Source organism: Mobula birostris, chromosome 1 (genome assembly GCF_030028105.1).
Source record: "Mobula birostris isolate sMobBir1 chromosome 1, sMobBir1.hap1, whole genome shotgun sequence".
Lineage (NCBI taxonomy): Eukaryota > Metazoa > Chordata > Chondrichthyes > Myliobatiformes > Myliobatidae > Mobula > Mobula birostris.
Genome location: NC_092370.1, coordinates 2,053,884 through 2,079,118, shown reverse-complemented (window position 1 = coordinate 2,079,118; position 25,235 = coordinate 2,053,884). Strand labels below are relative to the sequence as shown.

General features: G+C 45.2%; 1 protein-coding gene across 1 annotated transcript in view; it reads right to left on the bottom strand.

Annotated features, from left to right (window-relative positions):
• The window catches only part of cables1 (Cdk5 and Abl enzyme substrate 1), a 193,716-nt gene that overhangs the window by 34,999 nt on the left and 133,482 nt on the right, over positions 1–25,235 (bottom strand). Inside the window, exon 6 of the mRNA XM_072271720.1 lies at positions 11,584–11,740. Within this exon, the coding sequence (XP_072127821.1) occupies positions 11,584–11,740 (157 nt within the window). The remainder of the gene's footprint in view (positions 1–11,583; positions 11,741–25,235) is intronic.

Sequence of the window (25,235 nt, the reverse complement as noted above, 5' to 3'; positions counted from 1 at the left end):
ACAGGATCACTGTTGTAGGCAGAACTATAACATTGGTTACAGTTGAATAATGGTGAAATGGCCTGACAAAATGAGTAAATAACAATCAGTGCTTCATACAGAAGGGGCAAAAATGAAAACACTCGGGAATGAGTGGATAGGCTGAGATATTTCCCAGTGGGGATGAGTGATGAGGGATATTTCCCAGTGGGGACGAGTGAACAGGGATAATTCCCAGTGGGGATGAGTGAACACGGGTATTTCTCAATGGGGACGAGTGAGGAGGGATAATTCCCAGTGGGGACGAGTGAACGTGGATATTTCCCAGTGGGGACGAGTGGACAGGGACATTTCCCAGTCCGGACAAGTGAACAGGGATATTTCCCAGTGGGAAAGAGTGACGAGGGATATTTCCCAATGGGGATGAGTGAGCAGGGATATTTCCCAGTGGGGACGAGTGAACTGGGATATTTCCCAGTGGGGACGAGTGAACAGGGATAATTCCCAGTGGGGATGAGTGAACACGGGTATTTCTCAATGGGGACGAGTGAGGAGGGATAATTCCCAGTGGGGACGAGTGAACGTGGATATTTCCCAGTGGGGACGAGTGGACAGGGACATTTCCCAGTCCGGACAAGTGAACAGGGATATTTCCCAGTGGGAAAGAGTGACGAGGGATATTTCCCAATGGGGATGAGTGAGCAGGGATATTTCCCAGTGGGGATGAGTGACGAGGGATATTTCCCAGTGGGGATGAGTGACGAGGGATATTTCCCAGTGGAGTCGAGTGAAAGTGGATATTTCTAATTGGGGACCAGTGAACAGGGATATTTCCCAGTGATCAGCAGCACTGGGGCTCCACAGGGGACTGCCTTCTCTCCCTTTCTCTTCACCATTTACACCTCCGACTTCAACTACTGCACAGAGTCTTGTCATCTTTAGAAGTTTTCGGATGACTCTGCCATAGTTGGATGCATCAGCAAGGGAGATGAGGCTGAGTACAGGGCTACGGTAGGAAACTTTGTCACATGGTGTGAGCAGAATTATCTGCAGCTTAATGTGAAAAAGACTAAGGAACTGGTGGTAGATCTGAGGAGAGCTAAGGTACTGGTGACCCCTGTTTCCATCCAGGGGGTCAGTGTGGACATGGTGGAGGATTACAAATACCTGGGGATACGAATTGACAATAAACTGGACTGGTCAAAGAACACTGAGGCTGTCTACAAGAAGGGTCAGAGCCGTCTCTATTTCCTGAGGAGACTGAGGTCCTTTAACATCTGCCGGACGATGCTGAGGATGTTCTACGAGTCTGTGGTGGCCAGTGCTATCATGTTTGCTGTTGTGTGCTGGGGCAGCAGGCTGAGGGTAGCAGACACCAACAGAATCAACAAACTCATTCGTAAGGCCAGTGATGTTGTGGGGATGGAACTGGACTCTCTCACGGAGGTGTCTGAAAAGAGGATGCTGTCTAAGTTGTATGCCATCTTGGACAATGTCTCTCATCCACTACATAATGTACTGGTTGGGCACAGGAGTACATTCAGCGAGAGACTCATCCTCCAAGATGCAGCACAGAGCGTCATAGGAAGTCATTCCTGTCTGTGGCCAACAAACTTTACAACTCCTCCCTTGGAGGGTCAGACACCCTGTGCCGATAGGCTGGTCCTGGACTTATTTCATAATTTACTGGCATAATTTACATATTACTATTTAACTATCTATGGTTCTATTACTATTTATTATTTATGGTGCAAGTGTAACAAAAACCAATTTCCCCCTGGGATCAATAAAGTATGACTATGACTATGAATGAGTAAACGGGGATATTTCCCAGTGTGGACGAGTGAAGAGGGATATTTCCCAGTGGGAATGAGTGAATGGGGATATTTCTCAGTGGGGATTAGTGAAGGGGAATATTTCCCAGTGGGGACGAGTGAATGGGGACATTTCCCAGTGGGGACAAGTGAAGAGGGATATTTCCCAGTGGGGACGAGTGAACGGGGATATTTCCCAGTGGGGACGAGTGAACGGGGATATTTCCCAGTGGGGACGAGTGAACAGAGGTAGTTCCCAGTGGGGACGAGTGAAGAGGGATATTTCCCAGTGGGGACGAGTGAACAGAGGTAGTTCCCAGTGGGGACGAGTGAAGAGGGATATTTCCCAGTGGGGATGAGTGAGGAGGGATATTTCCCAGTGGGGACGAGTGAACGGGGATATTTCTCAGTGAAGACGAGTAAACAGGGATATTTCCCTATGGAAACGAAATCAATCAGCTTTGTAGAAATAGAGTACATGTGAATCAAACTGTGCCAGATAGAGTATACTTGACAGAACTTGTGCCAGAGTAGAAATAATCTATACCTGTGCCAACTTCAAAAGCTGAAGTCATTGAGTCATAGAACAATACAGCACAGACACAGGCCCTTCACAAAGTTAAAGAAAAATTTAATAACTAAGTATGTATATCTCCATTAATTACCCTGAGATTCATTTTCTTGCAGGCATTTACAAGAAAATAATGAATACAATTCATGAGAATATACACACAAAGACTAACGAACAAACAAAGGTAAATTGTGCAAATGGAAAAAAATTATATTTAGAACACAAATTCTAGAATCCTTGAAAATGAGTCTGTAGGTTGTGGAATCAGTTCAGTGTTGAGGTGAGTGAAGTTATGCACACTGGTTCAAGAACCTGATGGTTGAGGGGCAATAACTGTTCCTAAACCAAGTGGTGTGTGTCTTGAGGCTCCTGTGCCTCCTACCTGATGGCAGCAGTGAGAAGAGAGCATTGCCCAGATTATGAAAGTCCTTGATGATGGATGCTGCTTTCCTGCAACAGAAATCCTTGTAGATGTGCTCAATGCTGGAGAGGGCTTTGCTTTATGCAGTATGTAGCAGAAGTGTTTTTATGGTAATTATATTGTTAAAGCCGGCATGCAACTGCATTGTAAGACAGGTTGCCTTGGAGAGTGTTTATCTACAGGGTCACCAAGAGTTAGCATAAAGCTAAGGCACTTGAATGACTGACTGAACAAGATAGAAAGCAATGTACAAATAACAGAGGCTTTCCTCAGATACTGAAAACAATGTAATGTGGCTGGAGTCTATGATGTCTTTTTGAAGCCACCCACATAGCATGTACAAGGGAATTATTCAAATCATCAGAATCATCTTCATGTTGAAAACTACCTGAAAGCTACTGTACATCTGCTCCTACTCCCCAGTGTGAATACAACATTGGTTCCATTGTGGACCACAGGACACAGCCTCAGAATAGACGGATGTCCCTTTAAAACAGAGATGAGGAGGAATTTCTTTAGCCAGAGGGTGGTGAATCTATGGAATTTGTTGCCACAGATGGCAGTGAAGGCCAAGTCACTGGGTATATTTAAAGTGGACGTTGATAAGTCCTTCACTGGTCAGGGCATCAAATGATACAGGGAGGGGGCAGGAGAATGTGGTTGAGAGGGATGGCAGATCGTTTAATGTTGTTTCCTGTACACCATGTGAAGGAATAAATTAGCCAAGATGGAATTGCAGAGCAGACTTGATGGGTCCATAAGACCACAAGACATAGGAGCAGAATTAGGCCATTCAGCCCATCGAGTCTACTCTACCATTCATCATGTCTGAACCCGGATCACACTCAGCCGCATATACCTGCCTTCTCACCATATCCTGTGATGACCTGACCAATCAGGAAACTATCGACTTCCGCCTTAAATATGCTCACAGGCTTGGCCTCCACTGCAGTGTGTGACAGAGCATTCCACAGATTTACTACTCTCTGACTAAAACATTTCTCCTTACCTCTGTCCTAAAGGGTTGCCCCTCAATTTCAAGGCTGCGCCTTCTAGTTCTGGATACTCTCACCATAGTAAGCATCCTCTCCACATCCACCCTACATAGACATTTCAAAATTCGGTAGGTTTCAACCCCACACATTCTTCTAAACTCCAGTGAGTACAGTGTAAAGGAGAACGAAAAGTAATTCCCTTTATTCTCGGAATCATCCTTGTGAACCTCCTCTGGACTCTCTCCAATGACAACACATCCTTTCTGAGATATGGGGCCCAAAACTGTTGACAATACTTCAAGAGCGGCCTGACTAGTGTCTTATAAAGGCTCAGCATTATCTCCTTGCTTTTATATTCTAATCCCCTTAAAATAAATGCTAATATTGCATTTGCCTTCTTTACCTCAGACTCAACCTGTAAATGAACCTTCTGGGAGTCTTGCACAATGTCTCTCCACACTTCTGACGCTTGATCCTTCTCCCACTTAGATAATAGTCTGCATTATCGTTCCTTTTACCAGAATGCATTATCATATATTTCCAAACACCGTATTCCATCTGCCACGTTTTTGCCCATTCTTCCAATTTGTCTAAGTCCTACTGCAAATCAGCTGCACAGGTTGACTCTGTAGTTAAGAAGGCGTACGGTGCATTGGCCTTCATCAATCGTGGGATTGAGTTTAAGAGCCGAGAGGTAATGTTGCAGCTATATAGGACCCTGGTCAGACCCCAGTTGGAGTACTGTGCTCAATTCTGGTCGCCTCACTACAGGAAGGATGTGGAAACCATAGAAAGGGTGCAGAGGAGATTTACAAGGATGTTGCCTGGATTGGGGAGAATGCCTTATGAGAATAGGTTGAGTGAACTCGGCCTTTTCTCCTTGGATTGACGGAGGATGAGAGCTGACCTGATAGAGGTGTATACGATGATGAGAGGCATTGATCGTGTGGATAGTCAGAGGCTTTTTCCCAGGGCTGAAATAGCTAGCACGAAAGGGCACAGTTTTAAGGTGCTTGGAAGTAGGTACAGAGGAGATGTCAGGGGTAAGTTTTTTTACGCAGAGAGTGGTGAGTGCGTGGAATGGGCTGCCAGCGACGGTGGCGGACGCGGATACGATAGGGTCTTTTAAGAGACTCCTGGATGGATACATGGAGCTCAGAAAAATAGAGGGCTATGGGTAACCCTAGGTAATTTCTAAGGTAAGGACATGTTCGGCACAGCTTTATGGGCTGAAGGACCTGTATTGTGCTGTAGGTTTTCTATGTTTCTAATTGCATTGCTTCCTCAGCACTACCTACCCCTCCAGCTATTTTTATATCATCCTCAATTCCTTTATCTAAATCACTGACAAACAGTGTGAAAAGTAGCAATCCCAATACTGACCCCTGAGGAACACCACTAGTCAATGGCAGCCAAACAGAAAAATACCTTTTATTCCCACTTGCTGCCTCTTGCCTGTCAGCCATTCCATTATCCATGCCAGAATCTTTCCTGTAACACCATAGGATTTTAACTTGTTAAGCAGCCTCATGTGTGGCACCTTATCAAACGCCTTCTGGAAATCCAAGTAAATGACATCCACTGCCTCTCTTTTGACAACTCTGCTTGTTACTTCCTCAAAGAACTCTGACAGATTTGTCAGGCGAGATTTCCTTTTACAGAAATCATGCTGATTTTGACTTATTTTATCATTAGTCCTCAAGTACTTCAAAACCCCATCCTTAATAATGGACTCCAACACATTCCCAACCACTGAGGATAGGCTAGCAGGCCTATAACTTCCATTCTTTTGTCTTCCTCCCTTCTTAAACAGTGGAGTGACATTTGGAACCTTCCAGTCATAGAAACATAGAAAACCTACAGCACAATACAGGCCCTTCGACCCACAACACTGTGCCGAACATGTTAGAAATTACCTAGGGTTACCCATAGCCCTCTATTTTTCTAAGCTTCATGTACCTATCCAGGAGTCTCTTAAAATACCTTATCCTATCCGACTCCACCACCATAGCCAACAGCCCAATCCACACATTTAACACTCTCTGCATAAAAAAACTTACCCGACGTCTCCCCTGTATCTACTTTCAAGCACCTTAAAACTGTGCCCTCTCGTGCTAGCCATTTCAGCCCTGGGAAAAAGCCTCTTATCATCTTGTGCACCTCTATCAGGTCACCTCTCATCTCCCGTCACTCCAAGGAGAAAAGGCCGAGTTCACTCAACCTATTCTCATAAGGCATGCTCCCCAATCCAGGAATCATCCCTATCAATCTCCTCTGCACCCTTTCTATGGTTTCCACATCCTTCCTGTAGTCAACCGACCAGAACTGAGCACAGTACTCCAAGTGGGGTCTGACCAGGGTCCTATATAGCTACAACATTACCTCTTGCCTCCTAAACTCAATCCCAGGACTGATGAAGGCCAACGCACAATATGCCTTCTTAACCACAGAGTCAACCTGCAAACAGTACTGAATATCACAGGCCACTTGACCCACAATGTTGTGCAAACCCTTTAACCAGCTCTAAGATCAAATCTACCCTTCCCTCCTTCATAGTCCTCCATTTTTTTTCACCTTTGTGCCTATCAAAGACTCCCTTAAATGTCTGTAATGCACCGACCTCCACCACCTCTAGCAGGGCTTTTCACGCACCCAATGCTCTGAGTAAAAAAAAAATACTTGCCTAGATTCTCCCCTATACTTTCCTCCAACCTCTTTAAAATTACGCCCCCGTATTAGCCATTTCTACCAGAGAAAGTCTCTGGGTGCTCACTTGATCAGTGCCTCTTTGCATCTTGGACACTTCTGTCAAGTCACCTCACATATTCCTTCACTCCAAAGAGAAAAGCCCGAGCTCACTCAACCTATCATCATAAGACAAACCTTCAAACATCTTTCTTTCAACAACATGCCTGTTACAGCTTAGGGAAGGAATGTTAGGTAGAGAATGTGTGCCTCCATTACCAACCTCCCGGCTTCTCAATCGCTCTACCAGCGAAGACAAGACTGCTGCAAGCATCTTCATTACCAATCCAGAGAAGACAAGATTGCCGTACCTCTTCATTACCAACCCCACTGTGTCTCAATCTCTCAACCATGATCACAAGGCAGCCATCTGCCTTCATTACCGATCTCTCTGCGTCTCAGTCTCAACCAGTGAAGACAAGCTTGTGGTGTACCCCGTTAGCAATTCCTCTGCATCTCATCCTCTCAGCCAATGAAGACAACCAGCTGTGCGTGTTTGTTACCAAGCCCTCTGTGTCTTTCTCTCTCAACCAATAAAGAAAAGGCTTCTGTACGTCTACGTTACCAATATCTCAGCACCTCAATCTCTCTCTGCCAAATCTCTCTCTCAAAGATGCACTCCCTTTGAGGCAATGGATAATTGTTGCAAGGGGAAGGGGTTCTTACAGTGTGGCACGGTGCATAATTGTTCCGATGGGATTGTTATTATAGATTGACACATTGGATAATTGTTCCCATGGGATGGGGTTATTACAGACTGATACAGTGGATAATTGTTCCGATGAGATGGGGTGACACAGATTAACATGGCGGATAATTGTTCCGACGTGATGGGGTTATTACAGACACAGTGGATAATTGATCCGATGGGATGAGGTTATTACAGACTGACACAGCCGATAATTTTCCAATGGGATGAGGTTATTAAAGACTGGCCCGATAGATAATTGTTCCATTGGGATGGTTATTACAGACAGACACAGTGGATAATTGTTCCCATGGGATGGGGTTGTTACAGAGTGACACAGTGCATTGATCTGATAGAATAATTATTACAGAACAGTACAGTGGATAATTGTTCCAATGGGATTGTTATTATACAGTGACATGATGCATCATTGTTCCAAATGGATAATTCTTCAGATGGGTTTGAGTTATTAGAGACTGGCACGAAGGATAATTGTTCCCTTGAGATGGGGTTGTTACAGACTGGCACAGTGGATAATTATTCCGCTACAATGGGGTGGGTATTAAACAGTGGCACGTTGGACAGTTGTTCCATAACACCATAACATCATAAGATGTAGGAGCAGAATTATGCCATTTGGTCCATCAAATCTACTCCACCATTTCATCATGGTTGATCCATTTTCCCTCTCAGCCCCAATCTCCTGTCTTCTCACCATATCATTTATTAGAACATAGAAATCTCAGCACATTACAGGTCCTTCGGCCCACAATGTTGTGCCAACGATGTAACCTACTCTAGAAACTGCCCAGAATTTCCCTACCGCCATTGCTGGCAGTGCATTCCATGCATCCACCACTGTGTGTGAAAAACGTACCCCTGACATCCCCTCTGTACCACTTCCAAGCACCTTAAAACTATGCCCTCTCGTGTAAGCCATATCAGTCCTGGGAAAAAGCTTCCGGCTATCCAAAGGATCAATGCCTCTCATCATCTTATACACCTCTATCAGGTCACCTCTCATCCTCCGTCGCTCCAAAAAGAAGAGGCTAAATTCCCTCAACCAATTCTCATAAGGCACACTCTCCAGTCCAGCCAACATCCCTGTAAATCTCCTCTGCACTCTTTCTGTAGTATCCACATCCTTCCAGTAGTGTGGTGACCAGAACTGAACACAGTACCCCAAGTGGACTCTGTACAAGTAGGAGATTGCCCTGACAAATCAAGGGTCTATCAACCTCTGCCTGAAATATATGTGAAGACTTGGCTTCCACAGCTGCCTGTGGCAACAAATTCACCTTAAGACCTTTCAGTTTGCCTGGCACTTTTTTCCTTGTAATAGCAATGGCACTCACGCCTGCTCCCTGACACTAACAGACCTCTGGCACACTGCTAGTGTCTTCCACAGTGAAGAATGATGCAAAGTACTAACTAAGTTCATCTGCACAACACACACAAAATGATGGAGGAATTCAGCAGGCCAGGTAGCATCTATGGAAAAGAGTACAGTCGATGTTTCAAATTGAAACCCTTCAGCAGGACTGGAGAAAAAAACATGAGGAGCAAATTTAAAAGGTGGGTTCCATATTTTTGTCCTCTTATTACTACCTCACCAGCATCATTTTCCAGTGGTCCAACATGAACTCTCACCTCCCCTTTACTCTCAATATAATTGTAAAAACTTTTCAAACTCTGCTTTACATTATTGCCTAGTTTGCCCTCAGATTTAATTTTTTCTCTTTTTATAACTTTCTTAGTTGCCTTTTGTTGGATTTTAAAAGCTTCCCAATCAGCCAACATCCCACTCACTTTTGCTACTGTATATGCCCTTTTCTTGGCTTTTATTCAGTCCTCAACTTTCTTTGTCAGCCATAGTTGCCTACCTCGGTCCTTTGGGAACTCCCTCTGTGGGTCATATCTATCCTGCAACTTGTGAACTATTCACAGAAACTTCAGCCATCTCTGCTCTGCCATCGTCCCCGCCAGTGTCCTCCTCCAATCCACCTGGGCAAGCTCCTTGCTCATGCCTCTCTAATTCCCTTTATTCTGTTGTGACTCTGATATTGCTTCTCCCTCTCAAATTGCAGTATGAATGCAATCATATTACAGAACATAGAACATCAGAAGTTCTATGTTCTGTAATATTATGATCTGTGTCTCCTAAGGATTTGTTTACATTAAACTCCCTAATAACTTCTAGACTATTACACAACACCCAATCTAAGATAGCCTTTCCCCAAGTAGGCTCAATCACAAGCTGCTCTAAAATCCATCTTGCAGGCATTCAAGAAATTCCTTCTCTTGAGATCTGACAGCAATCTGATTTTGCCAATCCCCTTACATATTGAAGCCCCCCATTACAATTATGTCATTACCCAACAAAGGGAATTACAGATAATGGAATTTGTGGCTTTGTGGCAAAGTTTATGGATGATACTAAGATAGGTGGAGGGGCAGGTAGTGCTGAAGAAGCAATGTGTTTCCAGCAGGACTTAGGCAAATTGGAAGAATGGGCAAAAACGTGGCAGATGGAATACAGTGTTGGGAAATATATGATAATGCATTTTGGTAAAAGGAACAATAATGCTGACTATTATCTAAATGGGGAGAAGGTTCAAACATCAGAGGGACTAAGGAGTCCTAGGCCAAGTCATTGGGTATTTAAGGCAGAGATAGATAAGTTCTTGATTAGCCAGGACATCAAAGGGTATGGGGAGAAGGCAGGGGAGTGGGGATGACTGGAAGAATTGGATCAGCCCATGATTGAATGGCAGAGCAGACTCAATGGGCCAAATGGCCTACTTCTGCTCCTACATCTTATGGTCTTATAGTCCTCGTCCAAACTCCCAGCAGGTTAATTTACAGGTTGAGTCTGTGGTAAAGAAGCCAAATGCAGTGTTGGCATTTATTTCAAGGGGAATAGAACATAAAAGCAGGGAGATAATGCTGAGGCTTTGTAAGACAATAATTAGGCCACACTTGGAGTATTGTCAACAGTTTTGGGCCTCATATCTTAGAAAGGATGTGTTGTCATTGGAGAGAGTCCACAGGAGGTTCACGACGATGATTCTGGGAATGAAGTGGTTAACCTATGAGGAGTGTTTGGTAGCTTTGGGCCTGTACTCACTAGAATTTAGAAGAATATGGGGGGGGGGGGGGATCTCATTGAAACCTACCGAATGTTGAAGGGCCTAGATAGGGTGGATGGGGAGAGAATATTTTCTCTGGTGGGGGTATCCAGAACTAGAGAGCACAACCTCAAAACTGAGGAGTGACCCTTTAGAACAGAGGTAAGGAAGAATTTTTATAGCCAGAGAGAGTTAATCTGTTGAATGCTCTGACACAGACTGCGGTAGAGGCCAAGTCCATAAGGCAGAATTTGATCTTTTCCTGATCGGTTAGGCCATCAAAGGATATGGCGAGAAAGCAGTTGTATGGTTTTGAGTGAGATCCAGGATCAGCCACGATGGAATGGCGGAGCAGACTCGATGGGCTGAATGGCCTACTTCTGCTCTCATGACTTATGGTCTTATTACGTGCCTTTCCAGCTCCCTTTGCAATCTCAACCCCACATCTTGGCTATTATTTGGATGCCTATATATGATTCCCATAATGGTTTTTTCACCATTGCAGATTCTTAACTGCACCCACAAAGATTCAACGTTCTCTGACCCTATGTCATCTCTTTCAAAAGAAGTAATTCCATCCCTTACCAGCAGAACCACACCACCACCTATGCCTTGCTGCCTTTCCTTTTGATACCAAGTATATCCTTTGATGTTAAACTCCCATCTATGGCCTTCTTTCAGCCACAACTCAGTGATGCCCACAACATCATACCGACCAACCTATAATTGCCCCACAAGTTTGTCCGCCTTATTTTGAATGCTACACTCATTTAAAAAAAACACCTTCAGTCGTGCATTCTTTGCTCTTTGGAATTTTGCCTCTGTGGTACAATTTAACTCTTTGCTCTGTCTGCATTCGTACCCAGTCATTGGCTTGTCCTTCCTTACATTCATGTTACACCCATCATCTACTTGTAAACCTGCTGGATCATCCTCAGCTCTATCATACTGGTTCCTATCCCTCTGCCATATTAGTTTAAAGCACTCCCAACAGCTCTAGCAAACCTGCCTGCAAGCCTTCCTGGAATCATTCTTGTGAACCTCTCTGGACCTCCTTACCTCAACATGTCACCCCTTTGTTATGGTCTCCTGTCTGCCAGCTGTAATTTACATGGCAAAGGCAAGTACGAATTGGAACTTTATGTGGACTATGCGTGCCGGTCTCTCAAACTCTGCAGTAGGAAAGTCCAACATACAGTAAGCTTAAACTTCACGTATGATCATCTTACACCCATTACATACCTGTTTCGATGCTTCCCTGGGAACTGCTGGCCCTCCCAAGAGGAGTGTTACGATGGCTAGTGTTGCGAAACTGGGATAAAGATGCCGTGGAATCTATTGTGTTCCTCCGTCCACCAAGCACGTTAGTTGGATAAAGAAACTGTGTGTAGGAAACGGTCTGGGAAGGAAATGATTAAAAGTGTTATCAGTGAAAATGTATCCTGAAACACCTTCTTGTCCCTGATCTCCATAGAGCCGACATTCCATGAGACTGATCCTGATAGAGCTGAGGTTGTACAAGACTGACAATAACCCCCATGTCCCTGATCCTTATAGAGTTGATGTTGAAGAAGACAGACAATAACCTCCTTGTCCCTGATCCCCAATAGAGCGAAAGTCGTACAAAGGGGACAACCACCCTTTTGACCCTGATCCCGATAGAGCCAAGGTTGTACAAGAGGGACAATAACCTCCTTGAAACTGATCCCGATAGAGCCCAGGTTGTACAAGGGGGACAGTAACCTCCTTGTCCCTGATCCTCACCAAGTTGAGGTTGTACAAGTTGGACAATAACCTCCTTATCTCTGATCCAGATAGAGTTGAGGTTGTACAAGTTGGGCAATAACTTCTTGTCTCTGATCCCGATAGAGCCGAGGTTGTAGAATTTGGACAATATCCACCTTGTCCTTGATCCTAACAGAGCTGAGGTTGTACAAGTTGGACAATAACCCCCTTGTCTCTGATCCTGATAGAGTCGAAGTTGTACAAGTTGGACAATAACTTCCTTGTCCCTGATCCTGATCAAGTCGAGGGTGTACAAGGGAGACAATAACACTCCTGCCTCTGATCCCATTAGAGCCGAGGTTGTAGAAGACGGTCAGTAACCTCTTGTCCCTGAGCCCGACAGAGCTGAGGTTGTACAAGGGAGACAATAATCTCCTTGTTTCTGATTCCCAATACAGAACTTGGGATTATTGATCTTGCAATGGAGAAAGTTGGGATATGGAGGGGTTGGTTTCAAAGAGATGAATAGTGCATAGACCTGGAACATGAGGAGAAAGCGCATCCACTGGAAGGGTGATGTTGACGGACGTAAATACACCTGTTCTCATTCTTCCCCTTCGCTGACGATTGGTCTTCAAACTGAATCCCTAAATCTATTTCTCTTTCCATAGATGCTGCCTGACCCAATGAGGATTTCCATATTTTCTGTCCATGTTTATGATTTCCAACATCTATAGTTATTTCCTTTATGTTAGAAATAAACTTTTTGTTATAACGCAACACACATTAAAGTTGCTGGCGAACGCAGCAGGCCAGGCAGCACCTCTAGGAAGAGGTACAGTCGACGTTTCAGGCCGAGACCCTTCGTCAGGACTAACTGAAGGAAGAGTTAGTAAGAGATTTGAAAGTGAGAGGGGGAGGGAAGATCCAAAATGATAGGAGAAGACAGGAGGGGGAGGGATGGAGCCAAGAGCTCGACAGGTGATTGGCAAAAGGGATACGAGAGGATCATGGGACAGGAGGTCCAGGGAGAAAGAAAAGGGGGAGGGGGGGAACCAGAGGATGGGCAAGGGGTATAGTCAGAGGGACAGAGGGAGAAAAAGGAGAGTGAGAGAAAGAATATGTGTATAAAAATAAGTAACAGATGGGGTATGAGGGGGAGGTGGGGCCTTAGCGGAAGTTAGAGAAGTCAATGTTCATGCCATCAGGTTGGAGGCTACCCAGATGGAATATAAGGTGTTGTTCCTCCAACCTGAGTGTGGCTTCATCTTTACAGTAGAGGAGGCCGTGGATAGACATGTCAGAATGGAAATGGGACATGGAATTCAAATGTGTGGCCACTGGGAGATCCTGCCTTCTCTGGCGGACAGAGCGTAGGTGTTCAGCAAAATGATCTCCCAGTCTGCATTGGGTCTCGCCAAATTACTTATCCTTGTAAGCGGAGAGGGACGAATGGACAAAGGAGTCACATAGGAAGCGATCCCTGTGGAAAGCAGAACGTGGGGGGGGAGGGGGGAAGATGCGTTTCCATTCGTCCCTCTCCACTGATCTCCCTCCCGGTACTTATCCTTGCAAGCGGAACAAGTGCTACACCTGCTCCTACACCACCTCCTTCACCATCATTCAGGGCCCCAAACACTCCTTCCAGGTGAGCAAACAATTCACCTGTGGTTTCAGCCCAAAACGTCAACTGTACTCTTTTCCATAGATGCTGCCTGGCCTGCTGAGTTCCTCCAGCATTTTGTGTGTGTTGCTCTTGAAGCTTATTGTAGAGATTTGAGGGGATGATGGTACTTAATGCCAAGTTGCAGCCGATGAAGCGCATGCTGATGTTTGCATCTTTGCTGCCCAGATGTCTTGGGATTGACGGAAGAGCCAGTCGCTCTGGTAGGCAAACTGAAGCAGATCCAAGTCACTTCACATTCAGGAGTTGATACATTTCAACACCAGCCTCTCAAAGCACTTCATCACAGTGGATGTGAGTGCAAGTGGTCGACAGTTACTGAGGCAGATTACTACGTTCATCTTAAGCATCGGTATAATTGAAGTAGGTGGGCATCTCAGATTGGCAAAGTGAGAGGTTAATGATCTCAGTGAAGGCGCCAGCTGGTTGGTCAGCACAGTTCTTTCGTACTCGGTTCGGTGCCCCGTCTGGGGCCTATGTGCTTCGTGGGTTCACCCTGCTGAAGGCTGCTCACACGTCAGCCCCAGAGATTTAAATTACACCTTTAGCCAAAGAGTGGTGAATCTGTGGAATACTTTGCCAGACAGCAGTGGAGACCAAGTCTTTATGTACAGTATACTTAAGGCAGTAGGTGACAGATTCTTGATTGGTCAGGGCACAAAGGGAGAAGGCAGGAGCTTGGGGCTGAGAGGAAAATTGCACCAGTCATGATGAAATGGCAGAACAGACTTGATGGGCCGAATGGCCCAATTCAGCTCCTACAGCTTATGGTCTTATAATCATAGGGGGCTGTGGGAGTGTGTGATGGTTTCTCCATGCTTAGATGATCAACGTGAGCACAGAGGGCATTCAGCTCATCTGGAAGTGAAGACCTGCTGTCGCCAATGTAGCTTGACCTAGCTTCATAAAAAGTGATAGTTTTCAAGCCCTGCTGCAGCAGTCTTTCATCCTTTGTTGACTCAGATTTAGTTCAGAATGGCCATTTTCCCCATGAGATGACTTTCCAGAAATCATAACACCACAGAATATAAGATGTAAGAACAGAATTGGGCTAGTTGAACCATTAAGTCGCCTCCACCATTTCATCATGGCTGATCCATTTTACCTCTCGGCCATCCCCCCATGTCCTTTCATGACCTGACCTATCAAAGATCTATCAACCTCTGCCTTAAATTAACATAAAGACTTGGCCTCCACAGCCACCTGTGGCAAAAAATTCCACAGATTCACCACTCTCTGACTAAAGAAATTCCTCCTTATCTCCATTCTAAAAGGATGCCCCTCTATTCTGAGGCTGTGTCCTCTGGTCTTAGACTCTCTCATCATTGGAAACATCCTTTCCACAGATACTCTATCGAGGCACTTCACCATTTGATAGGTTTCAATTAGGTCACCCCTCATTCTTCTGAATTCCAGGGCATACAGGCCCAGTAACATCAAATGCTCTTCATATGATGAACTATTCAATCCTGGAATCATTTTAGTGAACTTCCTTTGAAACCTCTCCAGTTTCAGCACATCCTTTCTAAGATAAGGGCCCAAAACTGCTCACTATACTCCAAGTGAGACTTCACCAGTGCTTTATAAAGTCTCAACATTACATCTTTGCTTTTATATTCTAGTCCTCTTAAAATGAATGCTAACATTACATTTGCCTCCCTCACTACAGACTCAATCCGTGCACTAACCTTTAGGGAATCCTGCACAAGGACTCTCAAGTCCCTTTGCAGCTCAGATTTTTGTATTTTCTCTCCATTTAGAAAATTGTCAACCTTTTCTTTTTTTCTACCAAAGTGCATGATCATATACTTCCTGATGCTATATTCCATCTGCCACCTCTTTGCCCATGCTCCAGACCTGTCCAAGTCCTTCTGTAGCCTCTCTATTTCCTCAGAACTTCCACCTAGTTTATCATGAGCCTCCAAATATTCTGAAACCATATCCTTAACAATTGACTCCAACATCTTCCCAACCACTGAGGTCAAACTAATTTCCTTTCCTCTGCCTCTCTCTCTTCTTCCCTTCTTGAAGAGTGGACTGACATATACAAATTCCAGTATTCCAGAACCATTCCAGAATCTAGTGATTCTTGAAATATTATCTCTAATCTCTTCTGCCAGCTCTTTCAGAACCCTTTGGTGTACGCCATCTAGTCCAGGTGACTTATCTACCTTCAGACCTTTCAGTTTCCCAAGAACCTTCTCCCTGGTAATAATAACTTCACACACTTCAGGACCCCTGACACCTGGAACTTCCACCATATTGCTAGTGACTTTCACAGTGAACACTGATGCAAAATACTTATTCAGTTCATTCGCCATTTCCTTGTCCCCCATTACTACCTCTCCAGCATCGTTTTCCAGTGGTCCAATATCCACTGTCACCTCTCTTTTAAATTTTATGTATCTGAAGAAACATTTGGTATCCTCTATAATATTATTGGTGAGCTTACTTTCCTATTTCATCTTTCTCTTAATGACTTTTTTAGTTGCGTAATATTGGATTTTAAAAGCTCCCAATCCTCCAACTTCCCACTAATTTGTTGCTCTAGTATATGCTCTCTCTTTATTTTAGCTTTGACTTCTCTTGTTAGCCATGGTTGTGTCATCTTGCCTTTAGAATACTTCTTCCTCTTTGGGATGCATATGTGTATATTCTGCCTTCTGAATTGCTTCCAGAAATTCCAGCCATTGCTGCTCTGCCATCATCCCTACCAGTCTTCTTTTCCAATCAATTCAGGCCAACTCCTCGCTCACGCCTCTGTAATTCCCTTTATGAGACCATAAGACCATAAGATATAGGAGCAGAATTAGGCCAGTTAGGCCATTGAGTCTGCTCCGCTATTTCATCACGATTGATCCAATTTTCCTCTCAGTCCCAACCTCCTTCTTTCTCCCCATATCCCTTCATGACCTGAGCAATCAAGATACTGTCAACCTCTGCCTTAAATATACACACTGACTTGGCCTCCACAGCTGCCTGTGGCAAAGAATTCCACAGATTCACCACTCTCTGGCTAAAGAAATTCCTCCTCATCTCCGTTCTTTATTCCACTGTAATACATTCTTTTACCTTAAGCTCTCTAATCAATTTTGGTTCATTGCACAACACACAATCCAGAATAGCAGAATAGGCGTTCTATAAGGTGCCACATAAAACACTTGTCCATAAGATAAGGAAGCACAGAGTTGGGGGTGATGTATAAGGACAGACAGAGGATTGGTTAACTAATAGAAAACAGAGAGTTGGGATACATGGGTGTTACTCTGGTTGGCAATCAGTGGTGAGCGGCGTGCCACAGGGGTCGATGCTGGGCCCACAACTGTTCATGATATACATTAACGATCTGCAAGAGGGGACCTTGTGTAGTGTGTCTAAGTTTGCTGATGATACTAAATTGAGTGGGAAAGTAAATTGTATAGAAGATATGAAGAGTCTGCAGAGAGATATAGATAGGTTAAGTGGGCAAGGGTCTGGCAGATGGAGTACAATGTTGGTAAATGTGGGGTCATCCAATTTGGAAGGAAAAATAGAAGATCAGATTATTATTTAAATGGTAAAAAATTGCAGCATGCTGCTGTGCAGAGGGACTTGGGAGTGCTTGTGCATGAATCACAACAGGTTGGTTTGCAGGTGCAGCAGGCTATCAAGAAGTCAAAAGGAATGTTGGCCTTCATTGCCAGAGGGATTGAATTTAAGAGCAGGGAGGTCATGCTGCAACTATACAAGGTACTGGTGAGGCCGCACCTGGAGTACTGTGTGCAGTTCGGGTCTCCTTACTTGAGGAAGGATATACTGCCTTTGGAGGTGGTGCAGAGGAGGTTCACCAGGTTGATTCCAGAGATGAGGAAATTCAACTATGAGGAGAGATTGAGTCACCTGGGATTGTACTCACTGGAATTCAGAAGAATGTGAGATCTTATAGAAACATGTAAAATTATGAAAAGGATAGATAAGATAGAGGCAGGAAAGTTGTTTCCACTGGCAAGTGGGACTAGGACTAGGGGATATAGCCTCAAGATTTGGGGAAGTAGGTTTAGGATGGAGATGAAGAGGAACTGCTTTTGCCAGAGGGTGATGAATCTGTGGAATCCTCTGCCCAATGAAGCAGTGGAGGATACCTCAGTGAATATATTTAAGATAAGGTTGGATAGATTTTTTGCATAGTAGGGGAATTAAGGGTTATGGGGAAAAGACAGGTAGGTGGAGATGAGTCCATGGTCAGATCAGCTATGATCTTATTGAATGGTGGAGCAGGCTTGACGGGCCAGATGGCCGACTCCTGCTCGTATTTGTTATGTTCTTATGTTTTCTTGTCCCTAGTGGGCTCAACAAAGCTAACTCATAGGCATTCTAGAAAATCCCCCTCTTGGGATCCAGCACCGACCTGATTTTTCCCAATCTACCTGCAAATTGAAATCCCCCACGACTATAGTAACATTAGTCACACCTGGACCCCTTTGAATTTCCTTGGTCACCAGACTTCAATACTTCTGATCTGGCCTTCAGCTGATTGCGGATCTCATTGTTTATCCAGGACTTCATGTTGGGTAAGTTTCTGAATGACTTCGTGGGGACAAACTTGTCTACAACTGTTTTAATAAAGTCCATGACAGCCATAGTATACTCATTCAGATCCACAGATTAGTCCTTCAACACAGCACAATTTATCAACTTGAAGCAACCCCATAGGCATTCCTCTGCCTCCGGCAAACACTTGTTTGTTGTGATAACCACTGGAGCTTTGCTCTTTAGCCTCTGCCGGGATGCAAGTGGGAGGCCAGCCAAGGGATCAGATTTACCAAAATTTGGTCTGGGCATGGAATAGTGGGCATTCCTTAGCTTAGTATAACAGTGGTCTCATGTGTTGGGACCTCTGGTGCTACAGGTTATATGCTGATGGTAACTGAGCAGAGTTTTCTTCAAACAAGCCTGGTTAAAGTCTCCGACTATGATTTGAACTGCATTAGGGTGGATCGTTTCTTGTTTGGGGACAGTGGCATGAGTATCTTAAGTGGTTGATTATATTCAACTGCTGGTGGTAAGTAAACAGTCGTCAGGATATGGAGGAGAACTCCCTCGGTAAACAAAATGTGTGGCATTTGACCGTGAGGTGTTCCAGGTCAGGGGAGCACGAGTTCTGCAGTACTACCACACCGGAATATCACAGGTTTATCATGAAACACACACACCTCCACCTTTTTTTAAGAGAAGAACGAGGCTAAATACAGTGTCTTCAGGTTGGCAGGTTCTTGGTTAGTCAGGGCATCAATGGTTATAGGGAGAAGGTTGGAGAATGGCATTGAGAGGGATACTAAATCAGCCATTATGAAATGGTGGAGCAGACTCGATGGGCCAGGTGGCCTAATTCTGCTCCTATACATGAAAACATCTGCAGGAGCTGGAAATCCAAAGCACCACACACAAAATGCTGAAGGAACTCAGCAGGTGCACTTGACCATAAGACCATTCAGCCCATCGAGGCTGCTCCACCATTCCATCATGGCTGATCCCGGAACCCACTCAATCGCACACACCCACCTTTTCGCCATATCCTTTGATACCTTGACCAATCAGGAAACTATCAACTTCCAGTAAGCGTCTAGACAAATAGAACATAGAACATAGAATAGTACAGCACAGTACAGGCCCTTCGGCCAACAATGTTGTGCCGACCCTCAAACCCTGCCTCCCATATAACCCCCCACCTTATATTCCTCCATATACCTGTCTAGTAGTCTCTTAAACTTCACTAGTGTATCTTCCTCCACCACTGACTCAGGCAGTGCATTCCACGCACCAACCACTCTCTGAGTAAAAAACCTTCCTCTAATATCCCCCTTGAACTTCCCACCCCTAACCTTCAAACCATGTCCCCTTGTATTGAGCAGTGGGGCCCTGGGGAAGAGGCGCTGGCTATCCACTCTATCTATTCCTCTTAATATCTTGTATACCTCTATCATGTCTCCTCTCATCCTCCTTCTCTCCAAAGAGTAAAGCCCTAGCTCCCTTAATCTCTGATCATAATCCATACTCTCTAAACCAGGCAGCATCCTGGTAAATCTCCTCTGTACCCTTTCCAATGTTTCCACATCCTTCCTATAGTGAGGTGACCAGAACTGGACACAGTATTCCAAGTGTGGCCTAACCAGAGTTTTATAGAGCTGCATCATTATCTCGCGACTCTTAAACTCTATCCCTCGACTTATGAAAGGTAACACCCCCTAAGCTTTCTTAACTACCCTATCTACCTGTGAGGCAACTTTCAGGGATCTGTGGACATGTACACCCAGATCCCCCTGCTCCTCCACACTACCAAGTATCCTGCCATTTACTTTGTACTCTGCCTTGGAGTTTGTCCTTCCAAAGTGTACCACCTCACACTTCTCCGGGTTGAACTCCATCTGCCATTTCTCAGCCCACTTCTACATCCTATCAATGTCTCCCTGCAATCTTCAACAATTCTCTACACTATTCATAACACCACCAACCTTTGTGTCGTTTGCAAACTTGCCAACCCACCCTTCTACCCCTACATCCAGGTCGTTAATAAAAATCACGAAAAGTAGAGGTCCCAGAACCGATCCTTATGGGACACCACTAGTCACAACCCTTCAATCCGAACGTACTCCCTCCACCACGACCCTCTGCTTTCTGCAGGCAAGCCAATTCTGAATCCACCTGGCCAAACTTCCCTGGATCCCATGCCTTCTGACTTCTTGAATAAGCCTACCGTGTGGAACCTTGTCAAATGCCTTACTAAAATCCATGTAGATCACATCCATTGCACTACCCTCATCTACATGCCTGGTCACCTCCTCAAAGAACTCTATCAGGCTTGTTAGACACGATCTGCCCTTCACAAAGCCATGCTGACTGTCCCTGATCAGACCATGATTCTCTAAATGCCCATACATCCTACCTCTAAGAATCTTTTCCAACAGCTTTCCCACCACAGACATAAGGCTCACTGGTCTATAATTATCCGGACTATCCCTACTACCTTTTTTGAACAAGGGGACAACATTCGCCTCCCTCCAATCCTCCGGAACCATCATAGGATCATACGATAAAGATCCTACCCAGAGGCTCAGCAATCTCTTCCCTCGCCTCGTGGAGCAGCCTGGGGAATATTCCGTCAGGCCCTGGGGACTTATCTGTACTAATGCATTTTAACAACTCCTCTCCCTTAATATCAACATGCTCCAGAACATCAGTCTCACTCATATTGTACTCACCGTCATCAAGTTCCCTTTCACTGGTGAATACCGAAGAGAAGTATTCATTGAGGACCTCGCTCACTTCCACACCCTCCAGGCACATCTTCCCACCCGTATCTCTAATCGGTCCTACCTTCACTCCTGTCATCATTTTGTTCTTCACATAATTGAAGAATGCTTTGGGGTTTTCCTTCACCCTGCTCGCCAAGGCCTTCTCATGCCCCCTTCTTGCTCTTCTCAGCCCCTTCTTAAGCTCCTTTCTTTCTACCTCAATAGACCCATCTGATCCTTGCTTCCTAAACCTCATGTATGCTGCCTTCTTCCACCTGACTAGTTCTAGCCTTATAGCCTCATAATTTGGCCTTCTCCAATTCAAAATTTCCCTGTCCTCTCTGATTCTATCCTTTTCCATGACAATGCTAAAGGCCAGGGAGCGGAGGTCACTGTCCCCCAGATGCTCACCCACTGAGAGATCTGTGACCTGACCCGGTTCGTTACCTAATACTAGATCTAGTATGGCATTCCCCCTAGTCGGCCTGTCCACATACTGTGACAGGAATCCATCCTGGACACACTTAATAAACTCTGCCCCGTCTAAACCCTCGGAACTAATCAGGTGCCAATCAATATCAGGGAATTTAAAGTCACCCATGATAACAACCCTGTTATTTTTGCACCTTTCCAAAATCTGCCTCCCAATCTGCTCCTCTGTATCTCTGCTGCTACCAGGGGGCCTATAGAGTAACTGCTCCATTCCTATTCCTGACTTCCACCCATACCGACTCAAAAGAGGATCTTGCTACATTACCCACCCTTTCTGTAGCTGTAATAGTATCCGTGATCAGTAATGCCACCCCTCCTCCCCTTCCCCCCCTCTTTATCCCTTTTAAAACACTGAAATCCAGGAATATTGAGAATCCATTCCTGCCCTGGTGCCAGCCAAGTCTCTGTAATGGCCACTACATCATAATTCCATGTATGTATCCAAGCTCTCAGTTCATCACCTTTGTTCCTGATGCTTCTTGCATTGAGGTACACACACTTCAGCCCTTCTGCCTTACTGTCTTTACACCATTTATTCTGCTTCTCTTTCCTCAAAGCCTCTCTGTATGTTAGATCTGGCTTTACTCCATGCACTTCTTTCACTGCTCTATCGCTCTAGGTCCCATCCCCCTTGCAAATTAGTTTAAACCCTCCCGAACTATGCTAGCACACCAAACTACAAGGATATTGCTCCCCCTCGAGTTTAGGTGCAACCCATCCAATCTGTACAGATCCCACCTTCCCCAGAAGAGATCCCAATTATCCAAAAATCTAAAACCCTGCCCTCTGCACCAACTCCTCAGCCATGCTTTCAACTGCCATCTCCTCCAATTCTTACCATCACTGTCGCGTAGCACTGGCAGCAATCCTGAGACCGCCACCCTTGAGGTCCTGTTCTTCAGCCTTTTGCCTAGTTCCCGAATCTCACGCTTCAGGACCTCATCCCTCTTCCTGCCTATGTCGTTGGTGCCAACATGTATCACGACTTCTGGGTGCTTTCCCTTTCGTACTAGGATGTCGTACACCTGGTCAGAGACATCCCGGACCCTGGCACCCTGGAGGCAACAAACCATGCGGGTGTCCTTCTCACGCCCACAAAATCTCCTGTCTGCTCCCCTGACTATAGAGTCTCCAATGACAACAGCTCTCCTCTTCTCTGTCCCACCCTTCTGCACCACAGAGTCAGACTCAGTGCCGGAGGCCCTGCCACCGTGGCTCACACTGGTCGGTCGTCCCCGCCAACAGTATCCAGGACGGTAAACTTATTCTTCAGGGGAATGGCTACAGGGGTGCTCTGCACTACCTGTCTGCTCACCTTCACTTTCCCCCCTCTGACTGAATGAATAAATAGTTGACATTTCTAGCCAAGACCCAGGTCTCGGATTTTGTGTGTGTTAATTCTCTGCTGGGTCTGATGGACATATTTTCCGTCATTTGAATGCAGTGGCTGGAAATGGGAGTAGATTGAATAATAGCAATCAAAAGGGAATTAGAGCTGCATTTGAACAGGAGAAAGTGCATTTCCATGGAGGAACTGTGATTAACTCGATTAGTCTTTCAGAGAATTGACAGTCATCTTGACCTGAAAGGTCTCTATTTATGCCATGTGAATCTATTATTAGTCACCCTGGTCTAGGCAAAATAACTGAAGACAATGCCTCACCTTAACCTTTTTGGTATGCGTTCCTCAGCCAACAAAAATGAAAAGAGACTAAAACTTCATTGCTTTTGTAACCATTTGTGGAAGCATCACACTGAACAATTTAACTGATGTGTCTGCCCACAAAGAAACTGCAGATATCAGTCAGCCATGGGCTGTACACTACCTTGAGATGTTTCAGGGTTTAAAAGCCAGTTATACCATGGAGTCCTTCATAGAACATTGAACATCACAGCACAGTACAGGCCCTTTGGTCTACAGTGTTGTGTCAGCCTCTTAAATACTCGCACGTCAATCTAACCCTTCCCTCCCACATAACTCTCCAGTTTACTATCATCCAATCAAAGAGTCTCTGAAATCCCCCTAGTGTATCCGCCTCTACCAGCACCCCAGGCAGGGCGCTAAATGCACCCACCACTCTCTGTGTAAAAACCCTACCTCTGACATCACCCCTAGACTTTCCTCCAATCACATTCAAATTATTCAAGGTTTTAGCCTTTTTTCCCCAGGGACAAAGTTGCTTGCTGTCCAATCTATCCATGGAACATCCGGACAGCAACGATGCACACTTCAGGGTGCTCTTTATTGATTACAGCTTGGCACTTAATACCATCATCCCCTCAAAACTAATCAATAAGCTCCAAGACCTTGGCCTCAATAGCTCCTTGTGCAATGGGATCCTGGATTTCCTCACTTGAAGACCCCAGTCATTTCGGTCAACAACATCTCCTCCATAATCTCCATCAGTACAAATGCACAACAGGGATGTGTACTTAGCCCCCTGCTCTACTCGCTTTACACCAAGACTGTGTGGCTAAGCACAGCTCCAACACCATATACAGGTTTGCTGATGACACCACTGTTGCGGGCCGTATCAAAGGCGGTGATGAATAGGCAGACGGGAGGGATATTGAAAGTTTCACTGAGTGGTGTCATAACAACAACCTCTCACTCAACGTTAGCAAGTCCAAGATCGTAGACTTCAGGAGGAGGAAACCCGAGGTCCATGAACCAGTCCTCACCAGAGGTGGAGAGTGTGAGCAACTATAAATTCCAGGGTGTTACTATCTCAGAGGACCTTTCCTGGACACAGCACATAAATGTAGAAACATAGAAAACCTACATCACAATACAGGCCCTTTGGCCCACAAACATGTCCATACCTCAGAAATTACTAGGGTTACCTACAGCCCTCTATTTTTCTAATCTCTATGTACCTATCCAAAAGTCTCTTAAAAGACCCTATCCTATCCGCCTCCACCACCGTTGCTGGCAGCCCACTCCATGCACTCACCACTCTGAGTAAAAAACTTATCCCTGACATCTCCTCTGTACCTACTCCCCAGCACCTTAAACCCCTGCCCTCTTGTGGCAACCATTTCAGCCCTGGGAAAAAGTCTCTGACTATCCACGCAATCAATGCCTCTCATCATTTTATACACCTCTACCAGATCACCTCTCATCCTCCGTTGCTCGAAGGAGAAAAGGCTGAGTTCACTCAACTTATTCTGATAAGGCATGCTCCCCAATCCAGGCAACATCCTTGTAAATCTCCCCTGCACCCTTTCTATGATTTCCACAACCTTCCTGTATTGAGGCGACCAGAACTGAGCACAGTACTCCAAGTGGGGTCTGACAAGGGTCCTATATAGCCGCATAATTACCTCTCGGCTCCTAAGTTCAATTCCACGATTAATGAAGGTCAATACACCGTATGCCTTCTTAACAACAGAGTCAACCTGCGCAGCAGTCTTGAGCGTCCTATGGACTCTGACCCCAAGAGCCCTCTGATCCTCCACACTGTCAAGAGTCTTACCATTAATATTATATTCTGCCATCATATTTGACCTATTAAAATGAACCACCTCACACTTATCTGGGTTGAACTCCATCTACCACTTCTCAGCCCAGATAATTGCGAAGAAAGCACGGTAGCACCTCTACTTCCTTAGGCGTTTCGGCATGACATCAAAAGCTTTGACAAACTTCTGTAGGTGTTTAGTGGAGAGTGTATTGACTGGTGGCTTCACGGCCAAGCATGGAAATACCAATATTTGCACAA